The sequence below is a fragment of the Zonotrichia leucophrys genome, chromosome 3, assembly GCF_028769735.1.
Source record: "Zonotrichia leucophrys gambelii isolate GWCS_2022_RI chromosome 3, RI_Zleu_2.0, whole genome shotgun sequence".
Taxonomy (NCBI): domain Eukaryota; kingdom Metazoa; phylum Chordata; class Aves; order Passeriformes; family Passerellidae; genus Zonotrichia; species Zonotrichia leucophrys.
This window is the reverse complement of record NC_088172.1, coordinates 35,868,941-35,885,251: the sequence shown is the minus strand read 5'-3', so window position 1 is coordinate 35,885,251 and position 16,311 is coordinate 35,868,941. Positions and strand designations below refer to the sequence as shown.

The 16,311-nt window shown below is 37.5% G+C and overlaps 1 protein-coding gene across 1 annotated transcript; it reads left to right on the top strand.

The window, feature by feature from the left end:
• Window positions 1-727: 727 nt before the first annotated feature.
• WDCP (WD repeat and coiled coil containing) lies at window positions 728-14,990 on the top strand. The gene is made up of 3 exons (XM_064706872.1): window positions 728-2,647; window positions 11,498-11,618; window positions 14,824-14,990. Exons 1-3 carry the CDS (start codon window positions 728-730, stop codon window positions 14,988-14,990), a joined length of 2,208 nt encoding a protein of 735 aa, XP_064562942.1.
• The last annotated feature ends 1,321 nt before the right edge of the window (window positions 14,991-16,311 follow it).

Sequence of the window (16,311 nt, the reverse complement as noted above, 5' to 3'; positions counted from 1 at the left end):
GAGCACTAATGACTCATCATCTCTCTTTGCTTCTAGACTATGTATTTGAGGCTTTTTAGTTTGGGTGTTTGCTTTTTTTTCATGTCACCTTCCTCTGTTCTCTTGTAACTACTAATAGAACAGAGCATGATTTCCCTTTTCTACTTTCCTTTCATAGCCATTTCAGATCTTGTCTCTTTGAAAGATGCTGCCCATCACAGATTGCAATCTGCCTTGTACAGTTCTCAGTTATGTTTAAATCTTCTTTCATCCTTCAAAGGCTGGCTGAAAGAAGTGTCAGGTCATTATTTCAGGCTGTAGCTTAATACTTAGGCTTACCAGTATATGATCTCTCTCTTTGGTAAAGACCTTCATTCACTGAAGGTCAAGGTATTAGTGTTATTTTTACATTTATTCCCAGCACCGAAGAGTTAAAAATAGCCTTCTACGAAAACGCACAGTAATTGGTTAAACCTTGTTAGCAATCACATGAAGATGATAACTCCTCCCAGGAAAAGACATAGCCAAAGCAGCTTTGACATGGATTTATACTTAGAAGAGCAGCTGCAGGCCTCCTGAGAAGGGCTTCGCAATATAGACTCTTGGATTATTAGCAGAAAATTAGCAGCTTGATGCTGGAAAGGAAGGGAAGGAGACATGAGAAAAAAACTTTCTCATGGTGATCTGCAAGCAAATTCCATGGATTCTCTATTTTGGAACTATCCTTATTAGAAAGAAAGCCTAAAAGATGGATCTGGGAAAGGCAAAGCTGCTGAGAACCGGCCTCAATGCTTTATATCAAGCTATCCATCCTGTGCATGGAATTGCCTGGACAGATGGGAAGCAAGTGATACTGACTACTTTATACTATCAAAATGGAGAGCTGAAGTTTGGAGACTCAAGCATTCTTGGTCAATTTGAACATGTGCATGGGCTTTACTGGGGCCCATATTGCTCTACGGACACCCCAGCTCTGCTCGCTGTTCAGCACAAAAAGCACGTAAGCATTTGGCAGCTGGTCTACAGCAGTGCAGAGAAGAAAAAGCCCTTGATTTCTCAGACTTGTGAGGTTGGTGAGCCATTTCCACTGCTTTCTCAGGGCTGTGTCTGGCATCCTAAGAAGGAGGTCCTGGCTGTGCTTACAAAAAGAGATGCTTCAGTCTTGCACGCCGTTCGTACTGACAATACGCGGGTTAAGGCAGAGATCAAAAGCAGCGGACTTATCCACTGTGCTTGCTGGACTAAGGATGGTAATCGTTTAGTAGTTGCTATAGGCAGTACCCTGCACTCCTACATATGGGATAATGCTCAGAAAACTCTAAATATCTGCTCCTTTTGCCCAGTTTTTGATGTGGGAGGTTATATCTGCGCTATAGAAGCCACTCTGGATTTCCAAATTGCTGTAGCTACTGAACTTCCTTTAGATAACATCTGTGGTATCAATGCAGGCATTGCATTTGATGTGCCCTCTGGTACAGAAGCTGGTTCTTTAATCTCACAGTCTGCTTTGGTGCTTGGTGACGAGGAATACTCCATGGACACACGAAGAAAGTCCATAGATTCAGATAGATCAGGTGTTGATTCAGTTGCTTCTTCTTCATCAGGTCCTGTGGATTTGACCCATATCCTTGCAAACCACCGTCGGTCTGATCCCAGTCCTCTCATTACTCTGAAACGCAAAGACTCTGCAGCAGCAAATGGTCAAGATTCTTCTCACTTGATCTTGGTGACTTTTGAGAGGAAGGTAACAACCACCAGAAAAGTCACCATCCCAGGTATTTTGGTTCCTGATATAATGGCTTTTGATCTTAGAGCTCAGATTGTGGCAGTAGCCTCTAACACTTCTAATATTGTTCTGGTGTATTCAGTAACCTCTTCTTCCATGCCTCACATTCAACAAATCCAGCTGGAAAAAAATGAAAGACCAAAGGGCCTATGCTTTTTAACAGATAAACTCTTATTGATTCTGATTGGCAAGCAGAGGTTCCCTGATCCTAATCTCATTCCATCTTCAAGTTCAGACAGGTATGTAATGCGTCTTATGGTCAAGGAATTGATGCTGGAAGAAAATTCTTCAGCATTGCCTGAGACTAAGCAGAATATGTTTTATAACTTTGAATCCTCTGTTAATATACCTGGGAAAAGAAAATTCTTTGAGAACCTTGCCACAGAAGAGCAGCCTCAAAGCAGGGAGTTGTTAATACCAAGAAGCACAGTTATTCAGTCTCCAAGTGGCAGGAGAAGACTCATTGAAGAAGTAAAGAGCCCCAGTTATGAGCAGAGCTCTTCATCAAGTGTGAGTGACCTGGATGAAAAAAGGCTCCCAGGTGACTCCTCGGTGGCCTTGGAAACATTGGATGCTGAACCTATGAATCGCTCAGTGTCTCTTCGTGGTTTTGGATCACCCAGCAGGATTTCCAGCAGACCAACATCCCCTAAAGTGCAGTTCAATGTGATCCAAGAAGCATCGAATTCTCCTAAAAACAACAATTTGCCAAGTGAAAGGGGAATGAGTCACATATCTAGAAATTTAGAGAGACTTTGTGGCAGTTTCAATGAATTACAGCTGAGCCTTTCTGAAATAACAGACTTGGCTAGGAATGGCAGGAGGATTTCTTTAGCCTACCCGTGCTCCCAGGAACCGCCTGTCGTGCATGTCACCTACCAGGTAACTTTTTGTCAGCTTAGAAATATTGTGATAGGAACCAAACTTTTAAACAATCTTGCATTTAGTTAGCTTTAAATCAAGAGGATGCAGTTTATTCTTATCAACCCATAAGAAATGTAACCTTGGTTTGGAATCAAGCTTAATTTAAAATGGAATTATAATTTGTCATTGAAATGACAATTCAGGATGATGTGTATAGTTTAGAGGATACTTAACATGGGAGATTTGTCTGTTTATTCTTTGATCATGCACAATTGTCTTGGACACCGGCTGATTTTGGCACCTGTCAGACAGAACAGAGCCAGAGTTGTTAATCTACAAAAAGCTTATATTTTAGTTTAGTGCAGAGATAAGCCGATGAATGGGGGACTACAGTAGCTCACCAGAAATGTAATAAATTTAAACCTGAGCTCAAATACAAAGTCTGAAGATTGCCAGACTCACAGAAAGACTGAAACAAAGTATTGAATCTCAATTTATGGAAAATTTAAATGGGTATGACATGAATTTGGCTTATTTCTGCTTTTATTTCTCAACACTATTCTTTGCAAAATAGGATGTACTCAATTTGTAAAACCCATAACCACTTAAAATTTTCAGAAAAGAAACAACCCTCAAGCAAACAAAAACCTTCTAATCCATCAATATGTAATTATGATTTCATTAGACAAATATAAGAATTTCAAACTACCATGTTCCTATTACCCTTGTTTTGGCAAATTTCCTCCTGGCTTCAATAAGAATTTCAACTAAGGAATGTAGGTTGGGTAATTATTTCTATCTACTGTTTTTAATATTATTCACAGGAATACTAACATTATACTGATCAGATTTTTGAACATGTTGATGGTAGTGATAAAACTGGTATCACTTTCAGGATGTAAATGCCAATTATAAATGCATCCTTATCTACTGCAACGTAAGCAGCATTATGTCAAAATTATGCACTGTATTGTGAGGATGCTGAAGCAAATTTTACTTCCTTTAACTTTAAAGGAATCTGTGTAGACATCTAAGTACCCCTCCTTAGAAAGTCATTAAGGGAATGGTGACTCAATTCAATCATGGTCACTACTTTCTAGCAAGTGTTTACTTGACATTTAAACAGATTCTGATGTGTTGGGTTTTCTGGATAAAAGCAATACTTTCGATCTGAATTAGTCAATAATTTAACTTGAACACATTATACAAATTCTGGTGGAAAAGTAGCATGTCTATTTTAAATAATTTAGGATTTTATTGGCCAAGAAGCAAGCCCTTCTGTTCTCCAGTATGTTCAAATTAATTTTGATTTCTTAACATAAATCAACTTATTTATTTAGCAAGCAGCCCTGTTTCTAGGAGTCAATTGGATTAACCTTTCCCAAGAGAAGTTTTATTTGTGACACATAACATTAATCTAAGATCTGAAGTTGCTGTGCATGTGCTTGCACTAGAAGTAAGAATTAGTTAACCTGCTATTTTTCTTTGGAAAGAACAACAAAAAATTAAGTGCTTCTAAAATACTGCTAGAAAAACTATGTTTAGAAAGGAATACTTAATAATCTGAATAGGTTAGTTTCACATTAAGCCAGCAGCAAGCACTGCTAGCACCACATTACAATGACTCAAAAAAGTGCCACTAATGCCTTCCCACACACAGCTTTCCTGGGGAAGTCTCCACTTATGCCTTGTATAGTTCAGCCCCTCTTCTGAAATCTAACAGGATCACAGCATGATGCGAAAAAATAATGAAAAATAGACTTGGCAGAAAGGTCTACAGACAGACAGGGAAATATTTGCTTCATAGGCAGCTAATAATTTTCAAAGAAATAGTTGTTTTGATTAGTTTATATTCAGACATCGGAACCTTGTTCCTCCTTCAGGAGTTGTTTAGTGCACTGTGAGCTCAGAGACCAGCTGGGCTGTGAGCTCCAGCCAGACTCTGTGTTCAGAGAGCAGAAAGTCAGGAAATAACTTTTTTGCCTTATGACATAAATATCAGCCAGTGGAAAACTTTCTAAACTTTAGGAACACTGCAGTCCAGTCAATAATATGCCCATTATCTTCCAGCTCTTTGTGCCAAGTGCATGTCTTCTTAAGTGTCTCTATAATCCCCAGTACAGCAGAGGCTCAGTCTTGATTGAGCAGTCTATTGCACTAAAGAATATAATTATCAGAACTGCATAACCATATTTATACATTTAGAAAATAAAATGAAAGTTTAAAACATAATGGCTAAAAATGTAGCAATAATTAATGATCAATTATGAGCACTGTTGTGCAGAAGCGTTATTGACATATTTATGTGTACTTCCTGTTCTGCTTAGGAAACTAAAAAACAGAAACATTTATTACTTAATAATTCATAATGTTTGCTCATTTAACAGTCTTCAAACCCTTTGTTTATCGTGTTAGTGCAAGTCTGCCTGTAACTCCTCTGAAGTCACATCTATGCAGTGCTACCAGAATTTGTATTCTTTGTAGCCCATAGCCATAGAAGAAAACCATGATCATTCACACTTTGGAAATGTCATTGCACTATCACTTTTGTAATAGCATTCAGCCACCAGAGGTAACTTGATCATTCAACCCTGAAAAGCAAATATTATTGCTCTTTCATCACAGGCAGGTTTGTGATTCAGGGGAATGTGGGAGGGCAGACAGACAAATGCAATAAGAAGACATTATTTAAAAGGAAAAAAAAAAAGAGGATCTGTCACAGATTTTTTTCTGTTTTGCTTTGCAAAAAGATACTTATACCATCCCTTTCCCCCAGAAAAGAAACAGCTGCAGAATATTTAAACTAGTCTCATTCAGAAGCTAATTGCAGTGGAAATAAAGCCAATCTGGATCTCAAATTAAAGGCATTTAGGCAAACCTCTCCAGGAGGAATAACATTCATCTTAATCTGAAGAACATCTTTAAACTCCTACATTTTGTTCACAAGTAGTGTGATGTCAAAAGTTTATATCACTGATAGCATATATTGCATAATTAAATAGGAAATAATATATTTTCAGCAATTAGTCACAATTACTTTCTTTTCTTAGCACAGACCAATAATTGTACATAAGTCAATCTGTACTTTTGTAGTATCTTCATACAATTTGCTATGGGAAGTTTTATTGCCAGCTACAAAGGTCAGCTACAAAATAAATGTGGGTGTTATATTTTTTTTACACATATCTGGGAGATGAACAGAAAGGATACAAACATATGGCAGTAAAACTCTGATGGAAATACATGATGTAAAGAAGGGGAATATAAGGGGGGCACAAAAAAATGAGCAAAGACCAGGCTGAAATGATGAGCTGTAATAAGACCATGAACCCTTCTGAAATCCAAAGGGCAATTTTGACTCAGGTTGAGCAATAGAAAGTAAGTCATGAAAATGATGGAAGAGGAAGCTGATATGACTGCTCCCTGGAGTAAGAAACTAGTCAGCTATCCTGAAATTTAGAAACAAGAGATTTAGGATGACTGTAAAAGAAAGACCTGCAGTAGTCAAGAGAAAGTGTGATTAATGCATGGATAACATTTTGAGCAAAGGTTGAGAAATTTGTGTGATTAATGCATGGATAACATTTTGAGCAAAGGTTGGGGATTTTGTTATGAACAAATTCTGTCAACAGTGTTCTGAAACTGATCAATAGCAGACAAGCAGGGTCTGTAGAGGAGACACAATTCCTTTTGTTAGAGCAGATGATTTGTTTGTTGCATGCACAGGTACAAAAGGAAAGGAACACGCAATGTCAAAAATAGAGCCAAGTTATACTGCACAAAGAAAGTAGAGATCACACATAAAGATCATGGAAGCATAAAAGGTGTATCTTAGATGACAATACACCTGAAACAGTACCTGCAGAGAGCCAAGAGGAGAGAAATCTCCCAGCACTGTGTCACCAGGAATGCTGATGTGCCCTATAAATGCAAACTGCACTGGGATTTAAGCACCTCTGAGCACCTCAGGTCTCCTCCAGCATAAACATTTTACAGGCTTATGCTTCTCTGCCAGGTTAATTAAGGTTGCAATTGGAATGTCCCACATAAGGGTAAGGAAAGGAAAGTTATCAATATCTCCACCGCAATAAAAACAGAATGTACCAAAAAGCAGGCAGGAATCACAGCAACAGTAGAAATAATGACAGGGAGGGGAGCAGTGCAAGCTGTCAAACCTAATGAACACCACCTGCAGCAATGCTGCACGAGGCACAGTGAGAATGTAAATCATAATTCTCCTTCCTCTTCAATTCTCTCTTCCTTAGCTGTTTAAGTGTCTTTTCATTGTCTTCTGGGACAGAACTCCCACATCTAGCTAATCCACTAGCTTTTTCTCACCCTGCAAGGTAAAAGGTAAAAGCAAGCTGACTAATGGGTACTAAGGTATCAAACCTGAAATCACCAGTGGAGCACAACACAGTTGAAATCAAGAGTGTAAAAGAATGAAAACAGAATCCTAGACAGCTACAGCACTATTCACTGTACAATGCATGTGCTAACCTGATACCTTTCCCTTATAAAACAACAGATTATTAACACAAAGGAGATGAAGAATATTTAAAATACCTGTAATTCAGTACAGTACTTGAAATATGCCACAGGGGAAAGTATTTGTTCAACAGCAGAGAGTAGGGATTAATAGAAGAAAAATAAGATGGTTAAGGAATTAGCTGCAATGGAGATAGTAATAGTTATATCAATATAGAAGAAAATGGAAAAAATTACTGGTGGATTTTCTCATGGTGGATTTTCAGTGTCATCTGAAAGTTTCATTAATGATTTGCTGAGTTATGCTTAAAAAATCTGCATATGACATAAAGTCAGTAATATTCTCAGTAAAGGATCAGGATTTCACACTTGTAAATTGAGGACTATTATGTAACATCTAGAATAAATTTTAAAAAAGGATTGAAATTAATGAAATGAACTAATATAAAGTGCATAGTAATATATTCCAATATATTAAGAGATGAAATTTCTGCTTCTGTACATGTTATTTGACTATAAGATGACTGTGGATTTAAAATACAATATGTTACAAAAAGAACAAAAGCAGTGTGTGGGCACATCAGTGAGGCATATCCTTCAGCAGGTGATGAGCACTGGGCAGGTGATGAGCTGGCAGGTCTCATCTGAAAAACATTTTACATTCCTAGACACCCATGGGCAAGAAGAACACATTGAGACTTCAACTGATCACTAACCCAGTGTCAATAAAAACAATTCTGAGTGGTAGCACATTCTCATTTACCTCACTGGTTCATCAGTTGTTAAATTTAAGTTCATTAAGATGATCTCAGCATGCAGGAGAGTGTAGGCAGTGCATTAGGAAATACAAGACAAATGAAGAAAAGGTCAAGAGGCAGAACCAGCTCCAGCTGACTGCTCAGTGGGGTTCAAAAAAGGGAGAGAAGGCATGTTCACTTATTGTGCAGTATGAAAACTGCAAATACGTGAGATATATAACATGTCATCCAGGAAACCTTTTGCCTTAGTAAATGATGCTTTTCTCCTACATATTTGCAATCTGAAATGTGAGTTTTGAAAGACAGCTTGGCACTGCTGTGACAGGCTGGCTGCTGCCCAGAACACCCTTAATAGGCTGTAAAATCTGATCTGGGCAGGCTGACATGGGTGAGAGAAAACAATTATTGAATTGATCATTTCTTTTTGCTGGGTTTTTGTTGAAGAAGAGTTGCACTTGACATACTACAGGAAGCTGGCTGAAGAAACTTAATCTGAAAATATACAACTAATGTATGTGGAAATATATTTGTTTCTTCGGTGATTAACATGTTCTTTGTCTACCAATAAACTTTGTTCTAGGATAAAGCAACTAACACAAGGGATTTTAATCTTGGAATTTCAAGTCCTCTGATTCCTATCGAGATAAATAACAACATAGCAAAAACAGACATGGATTTTGGGAAGAGGTGTATTAAATCTAGATTTGACTAGAAAAGTGTCTTTGGGTTATGGTATGAAAGTGAGAAATACCAAGGCAAGTTTTAGTTGTACCTCTAGCTCTGTCACAAATTACTTCCATGACCTTGACTAAATCTCTTAAGCTCCCTGTGTAATGGTATGATCATCTATAAAAAGGGGATACTAAGAGTTACCTGCCTCACAAGAAGGTACAGGTTTAAATCAGTTAATCTGTGATATGACATCTGTGAACACATTCCTCCAAGAGAAGGCACATTATCACCACTTAAACTAAGCATTAAGCAAAAAGGCTAAATAAGTAGCAAATTATAACTGAGAAAGATTCTTGACCTGACAGAATTCAGGTAAAAAGTCAAAAATAAATGTATAAGATGATTATGTTTATCATTACAAACAGAAGCATGTAACAGAGAAAATAGCTCATATGAACACTGACAAATGATGAAAGACAAACAATTGAGACTTGATCTTTCAGGTCTGTCCTTGAAAAACTGTTTAGGATAAAAAATAGGTGTTGTGCAGTTTTGTGTACACAAAAATGTCTTCCGCTTCCAATGGCTGTTCCAATAATAATGTGCAATTCTATATAGGAACCAAAGTAGAACAAAATCATCTTGAGTATACATTTCCATTCAACTGATTTCAAGTCAAGACAGACAGAGCTAGATTATTTTCTGATAATTCTTGAATTGAAGCATATCTATGTGGAAAATGGACCCCTTGGACCAAGGCAATGAGCTTGTCTCATGTACAGTCCATTTTTTTCTATAATTCATGAACTGAAGTTCCAGTTTGAATAAACTCTGTTATTCCAACCTGAACTCAGGAAAATGAAATAGTTGTTAGATGTGCTAGTCTACAAATTGCAGCAATGACAAAGCTTTGCACAAATACCGGCACAGGCAAAGAGCACTTTTGCAGTGCCTATGCAAAGCACAAACTCACTGCTGAACATTCAGCCCATTTAGTTTCAGGTGTGTTTAGGCTCAATAGAATACAGTACTCCATAATTTGGAAATAACAAGTTTTTGGTAAATTTCCAAGTACTACATAACTTGGAAATACTTAAAAATTACCAAGAACTTTTCTTATATAGTTGCATCTGTACCAAAAAGCTGCTACAGGTTTATGACTAAGACAATGATACTTCTTTGATGTATTCCTTAGGTATATCCTTTATTAATTATGCACCAACAAATTTCTCGTTGTTTTGAATGTGGAAAAAAGATGAGAAGACATTTGAAAGTCGGAAAGTTCACATATTTAATGGAAAGATATTTTTTATGGTTTTTATGAATAAAATCACTCACAATAAATAAAAAATTAGATAGATAGATAGATAGATAGATAGATAGATAAATAAATAAATAACAATCAGCCATAGACTATCTGCATGAGTAAATAATAGCAGGGTGGGAGAAAGGACACTTGCAACAGTCAGCAGACATTCTGATTTACAGAATTCAATGCAGTTGCATGACAGCACAGACACTGTGTACAGAAAAGTGAAAGAGATTGATTTAGAAAGGTTGTTACATAGCAAAAAAGTACACATTCACAGAGAGCAACTGTGAAAAGACAGCACAATTAGAAATGAAGACAAGCATTACAAGAGACATTTATTTAGTCAGAGGTTAGATTACTGTGCACACAAATTGAAGATGCAGTTGTGAATTCATTCAACTGTAAGTTATACATTAGCAAGAAAAATTCAAGGGTGTGAAGTAGACACAGACAGAGTAGGACTAGAACAGGAGTTAGGATACATGAGATCCTGTCAATCCATTCTGAAATATTACCTTGGATCCCTTTTGAATGTATGAAACAGAGGGGTCTATGAAATTGGGTAAATAGATGGTCCATTCATAACTAATATCTAAAATCTGGGGGTATTGCAAACATAAAGATGCCAAAGAAAAAGAAACAAGCAAAACATAACACATGGAACTACCCAGGGAGAAAGCATGGAAAGAACAAACTTCAGTTCACAGGACAAAGTATAGAAATATCATTTAGCAATATTTTTTAGAAGAAAATGTCCCATCCACATCTATTTCATAACAACATTTAGTCATTGGAAAATTTTCAGTGTTAAAAGGACTTTTAAATGGTAGCAGATAGGAAAATGTAAGTTCAAATATATATCCATTCCATGACCATAGTAACTCAGCAATTTTTTTTCCTTGCACCTTGCAGTTACCAGAAAGATGAAACACAAAGATGTTGATTCTTAGGGCCACCTAAATTTCATGAAACAGAAACAAGCCACCTTTATTTTCAAGTGTGTTCTTTCAGTGAATATCAGAGCAAATTACAAGGCTGTAAATCCATACATTCTCTCGCTCTCAAAGAAAGTCACAGGATTCCCAAGCTACCTTGATGTTACAGCTTTTCAGAGACTGTTGCTAGGTCCAGTCTCTCTGCAATATTCCCTGTGCCAAAATAACCCTGAGGCTATTTTAGCAGGGTGGAATAGCTGCCCAATGACTCTCAAACCCACCCACACATACAGCTGAAACTGAGCAGAGTACTCAATTACTTGGGCAGCATCTGGAACAACATTATTCCAGGTGTGATACATGCCCTTCCACTGAACTGGCTTCAGGCAGGGAGGCCCCACAGACACACAGATGCCCAGCCCAGGACAATACATGTACAGGGCTGAAGCAGCTTTGAGCTGCAGGAGCTCACAAAGCAAAAACCAAAGAGGCATTTTTATCCTCCTCACATGGGGCTATGAGATTGTGTTTAGAATGGTTCTGCATGATGATGTCATCTATAAACTGTAGGAAAGACAGAAAAAGAAAAGGCAAAATGACTAAAGAGCTGAAAGGAGTAAGAGCGGAAGAATGGTTATAAGTACTTGGGCTCGATGTCTAAGCCATTAACTAGATCTTTTCTTTTACATACATGGATATGAAGAAAAGCTTTTCAAATGGATCAGTTACTGAAGAAACAAAAGATGTTCTCCTCTGTGATGGCAAGATCCATTTGAGTTTAGTCCAGCAGCTGTTTGATCTGCCTGTTATTGAAATGAAACACGGTATGTTCTTTTTATTTCTGCTATCTGGTTTCACCTGAGATTTTTAGCATATAAAAGAAGCATTTGCAACAGAATAATTACCCCAGATTTAATAAACTGAGCCAACTAACTTCTTTTGGCAAGTGTGTGTTTTCCCTTGTCTGAAATACAGCAGACTCTTGAAATAATTTAAATGCTAAGTAACTGCAAAACTACCTATTAGCAGAGTAATATGTTAGGTGCCTCTGCAAAGGAAGGCTGAGAAAATACTCAGAACACTGTGTTACCTGGAAGGAGAATAGTAGAATTGCTTTCCTGAAACCTTTTGGCATTTTGCTTCACCCGTCCTTACTAGCATGTCTCAGCCCAGACAACAGAGTATAGGTTGGAGAAAAATTCACTCTCAGAATATTATCTATATCTATATCTATATCTATATCTATATCTATATCTATATCTATATCTATATCTACCTATCTATATCTATAAAGTAGCATTTGGGATTATTTTAATGTAAGATAAAAAATGAAGCTCAATGTTCCTACTTGCCAATCTCCCATTTTTACCACCCACCACTGATTAACTCATAAGGACAGATGTAAAAGGGGCCCCAGACTGACTTGCCTTGTCCCTGTCTGCTCCTTTGTGACACCCTCACAGCAACACACAAACTGCCATTTCTCTATAATGTTTCTGATGGCTTTTCTCATCACAGCCTACCATGATCCTCTTTCTGAGGTTGTTCCAGAAGACAAGGACATGCATGTTCCATATTTTTTCCAAGAATCTTCCTTGACTGTACAGTGCAGTGGAAGCACATATGAAAAAACTCTACCTGCTGTTGAGACCTGAGCTATTTTCCAGCAGGCCTCTGCAGCAACATGATGCAGAGCTGCAGGGCAAGGAGAAGCCCATTTTTGGCCCGTATTTCCAGCTCTTGATTTTGGAAAGAAACGCCCATAATAAACAAGGGAACTAAGAAAATCAATTTCCAGCTCTATAGAGCAGTTAAATATTTAATTAGCAGAACACCTTTCCTCAATTTTATGTATTAGACTTCAGAGATATCAAAAAGATAATGTCTCAGAATCATCCTAATATGTCCCTCTTTCTGCTCAGATTTCCTGATATTGAGTCTGTATGCTTTCAGCAAAAACAAAAACTGAAACAATCTTTCTAAAACTCACCAAAATCGTGCAAAATTATAAAGTTTGGAGCAGAAGCAGTTGTGTAGCTCTTTATTCAGTTCGAGATGGTACTTGCTTATATTCCTAAAAGTTTTTTTTGACACACAACATAAATATTAAATGTGAAGTTTAAAAATATCACTCCCATCCTTTAATAGTATATAATTAAAGGGTATGTAATGAAGAGCATGCTTGTATTATAATGACAGCCTGGCATTTATTACAATGAGTAAACACTTAAGCATGAATAGATTGGAGGGAAAAGCTTCACAACTGTAAATCAAATTCATGTCCACAGCAATGCCGTTAAGATCATCAGAGTTAAAAGAGCAATGAGCTCAGCCTCATTGTTTGCCCTTTGAGCCCAGGACTGTAATACCATTACCTGTGCTAAACAGAGTCTGTTGTGTAGTGCCCTGGTAGCAGCACACAGGAGTCCCTCTTTTTGGCATATCATCATAATAATTGTTCAAAGTAAAAGGGTACTACACTCTGCACACAATGGTTTTTCCATTGAAATATTCCATGGGATATGCTTCCAAGCAAGTGTTATCAATGACACTGAGAATTTCCAGCATTTCAATGGATGAAAATAATTTCAAGAGTCTGACACAAAAGTATGCTTCATCAATTTGATCAACAATGGAATATCCATTTGGACCATAGAACTTCCTCTTTCAGGGCCACTGCTCACAGAATCTGAAGTCTGCTCAGATTTAGAAAGAAAGTATTAAGAGCAGAAGATTAAAGATCCATGGTTTGGAAAGACAATCTTCTTATGATGTAACAGGTGACATGACAACATACAACCAGACTGGAAAAGTGCTTTGTTAGTGGTTAAAAAAGGAGAGATTTACCTTCTCCAGGAGCATGCTTTGTTATGACTGACAAAAATAAGGATGGTTCATTTGGATTTTCTACAGTCCCTTTTTTTACATTCCATTTTAAAAAGTTTTATATCCCAAAATCTAAAATCCCAACACAGAACCTATCAGGGCTTTTTACCCCTCAGATCCCAGCTAATGCCCTGCTCAATAATGACAGAATCACATACTCTAATAAATGTGTCATATAAAGGCTCCCCCAATAGTTTTAAGTTGCCACAGATTTTTTTTTTCCATACAGTGTCAAACTGGAAAAAAAAATAGAGAATTCACTTTTTTTTTCTATGAGAACTGCAATATCCAGAGAGAAAGAAAGGCAAATGAATCACTAAAAAAAATAAATACAGCTTCATTTTTAAGCCAATTTGCTAAGAAAAGTAAAAAAAAAAAAAGAGTGGAAGGAGGTTTATTTTCTTCTGTGCAATACAGAAAGAGAACCTAAAACATTTTCAAATATTTTGGTTTCTAAATCTTGTCCCTTTTTTCAGAAAAAAAAGGATTAAAAATGTCATCCATATTTTGTTCGTTCTCTTTAGGAGAAGATTCTATAAATAATTAAAAGACAAGAAATTTTACTGTAGCAGCTTTTGTAAATAATCTTTTGTAAATTACCTTCAAAGTGTAACTTTCTTCTATTTGCTATATGAATTTGAAAACATATGGAACAATCTTGGTTTGATAGTAATGAGACGGAGACCTCTACTCCTTTCTAGAGCAAGTACAGCAAAATCATTTTTGCTGGCCACTTATCCAGTTTTTATAATCTGTTTGTCATTTGGGCAGAGCAGATGAGTCAAAAGCAGAAGTAGATGTCATTAGAACAAAAGCCAGCTGAAAGGCTGGCTGAGTTCTCAGAAGATGAAGATACTTTTAGTTTATTAGAACTAGCAAAGATGCACCTTGTGTTTGAACTAAATTTAAGGGTCAAAATGCCTCAAACCTTGCAAGACCTTTCATTTAGCCCCTCAGTGCATCTGCACAAAGGTGTGTTGAGCATGGATTGTCAGACCTTAATGTCATTAGTGTAATAAGGCTTTAGTGCACAAAAAGAAACCCTGCTCTGCCTGCGTGCTCACTGACTTTTCGAAACGTGCTTCTACATTTACGTAACCACAGCAGTGCACTCATTTTCTTCTTCTTGCTTAATTTTTGTAGGCTCTTCTTGGATTGTGCTCACTGCAGACAAGGACGGCTTTGTGCCATTAATATTCAAAGCCACACAAGAGATAATCATAAGGGATGGAACTGACAGTTCAGAAGTCTGTGGAGGACGCTCCTACAAAAAAAGCATCCCAATGCGACCACCAAGCAGAGTGACATAATTTCTGAACAAAGAACCCCAATGACCTTCTTTTCTCCTACAACATTCTGTGCTCTCAGACACTGAGAGACTAGAAAGCTGTCTTCACTACTTTCTGTGTATTGTAACTGCAAAATCTGTGGCTTGGTTACACTATAGCTGCATCCTCGGGTTGGCTGGACCCTCACTATTCCTTTGGACCTACTACAGTGAAGTTCACCACAGCTGCTGTTATTAATGGCTGGAGCCAAAGGACTATTGTCTACTTTGAGGTCAGGATGTTCTTGGAGGAACAGTATTATGCTAAAATCACACAGTAACAACAAATCTAGCTGGTGCAGGTGTACAGTTTAACATAAAACCCGAAGGAAATACAACTAAAGAGCTTTTATATTCATTAAGGAAAACCAGGATAGGAAAAAAAAGAAGAAAACTGTCTCAGCCTCTTTTCTGTTCCAGCTGGATCCCATGGAAACCTGCAATATTTTCAGAAATGCCTAATTTTTATATGAAAAATGTTTAATTACTAAAAAGGCTGCATCACTGTCTCCTGTCAGTGTCTTATACAGCATGTAGACTTACACATGCACACAGAAGAGAAAGAAAAAATCTTGCAAGATAAATTGAGGATCAAAGATGTTGAATGTAAATTTCATTTGGCTAAATGCAGGTGTATACACAGAACATTTCATCTACACTCCTGCATGATCAGTCAGAAAAAGAAAAGCACTTCTACAGCAGATTATTCATGCCCTAACAGAGATTTCAAAAACTGATTGTGGTGAACTGTCCCTGTTAAATAAGTAAATAAGTGCCTGTTCCTTTCCACTGACTGCAAACACAAGCTGGGGGACTGGTTTGAACAGAAACATTTGCTTGTAGCCAGGTGAACCTCACCCTGAGAGACAAGAGACAATACAGATACAGGTGAGAGTCAGGCAGGCAGGTCCATGGGAATGAAACTGTCGTGATTATGGTGATAGAAATAGGCATAAGGGAAGAAATTAATGAGCTCCCTAACTTTTCCTCATTGAAATGCAAAGAGAAGGATAAAGGAGAGTGAGCAGCCATGTGTGCAAGGGCATTTTGTACTGGAACCATGGAAAGTCGTGCCTGCTTCACCCTGTACAGCCAGGGAAACAGACAAGAAAGGACATTTAAGCTACTATTAGGAGTTATTTTTCATACTGTGCATTTTGGGTCTTGTTTATACTCCTGGGGAGCCTTTTTTCCTCCCTGGGAACTATGTCAAGAACATTCATAAGGCACAGATACTAAAATCCAGTTATAATACTTCACCCCATACAAAGGCTGGATCAAGACAGTAGAGCTATGCTCTGAAG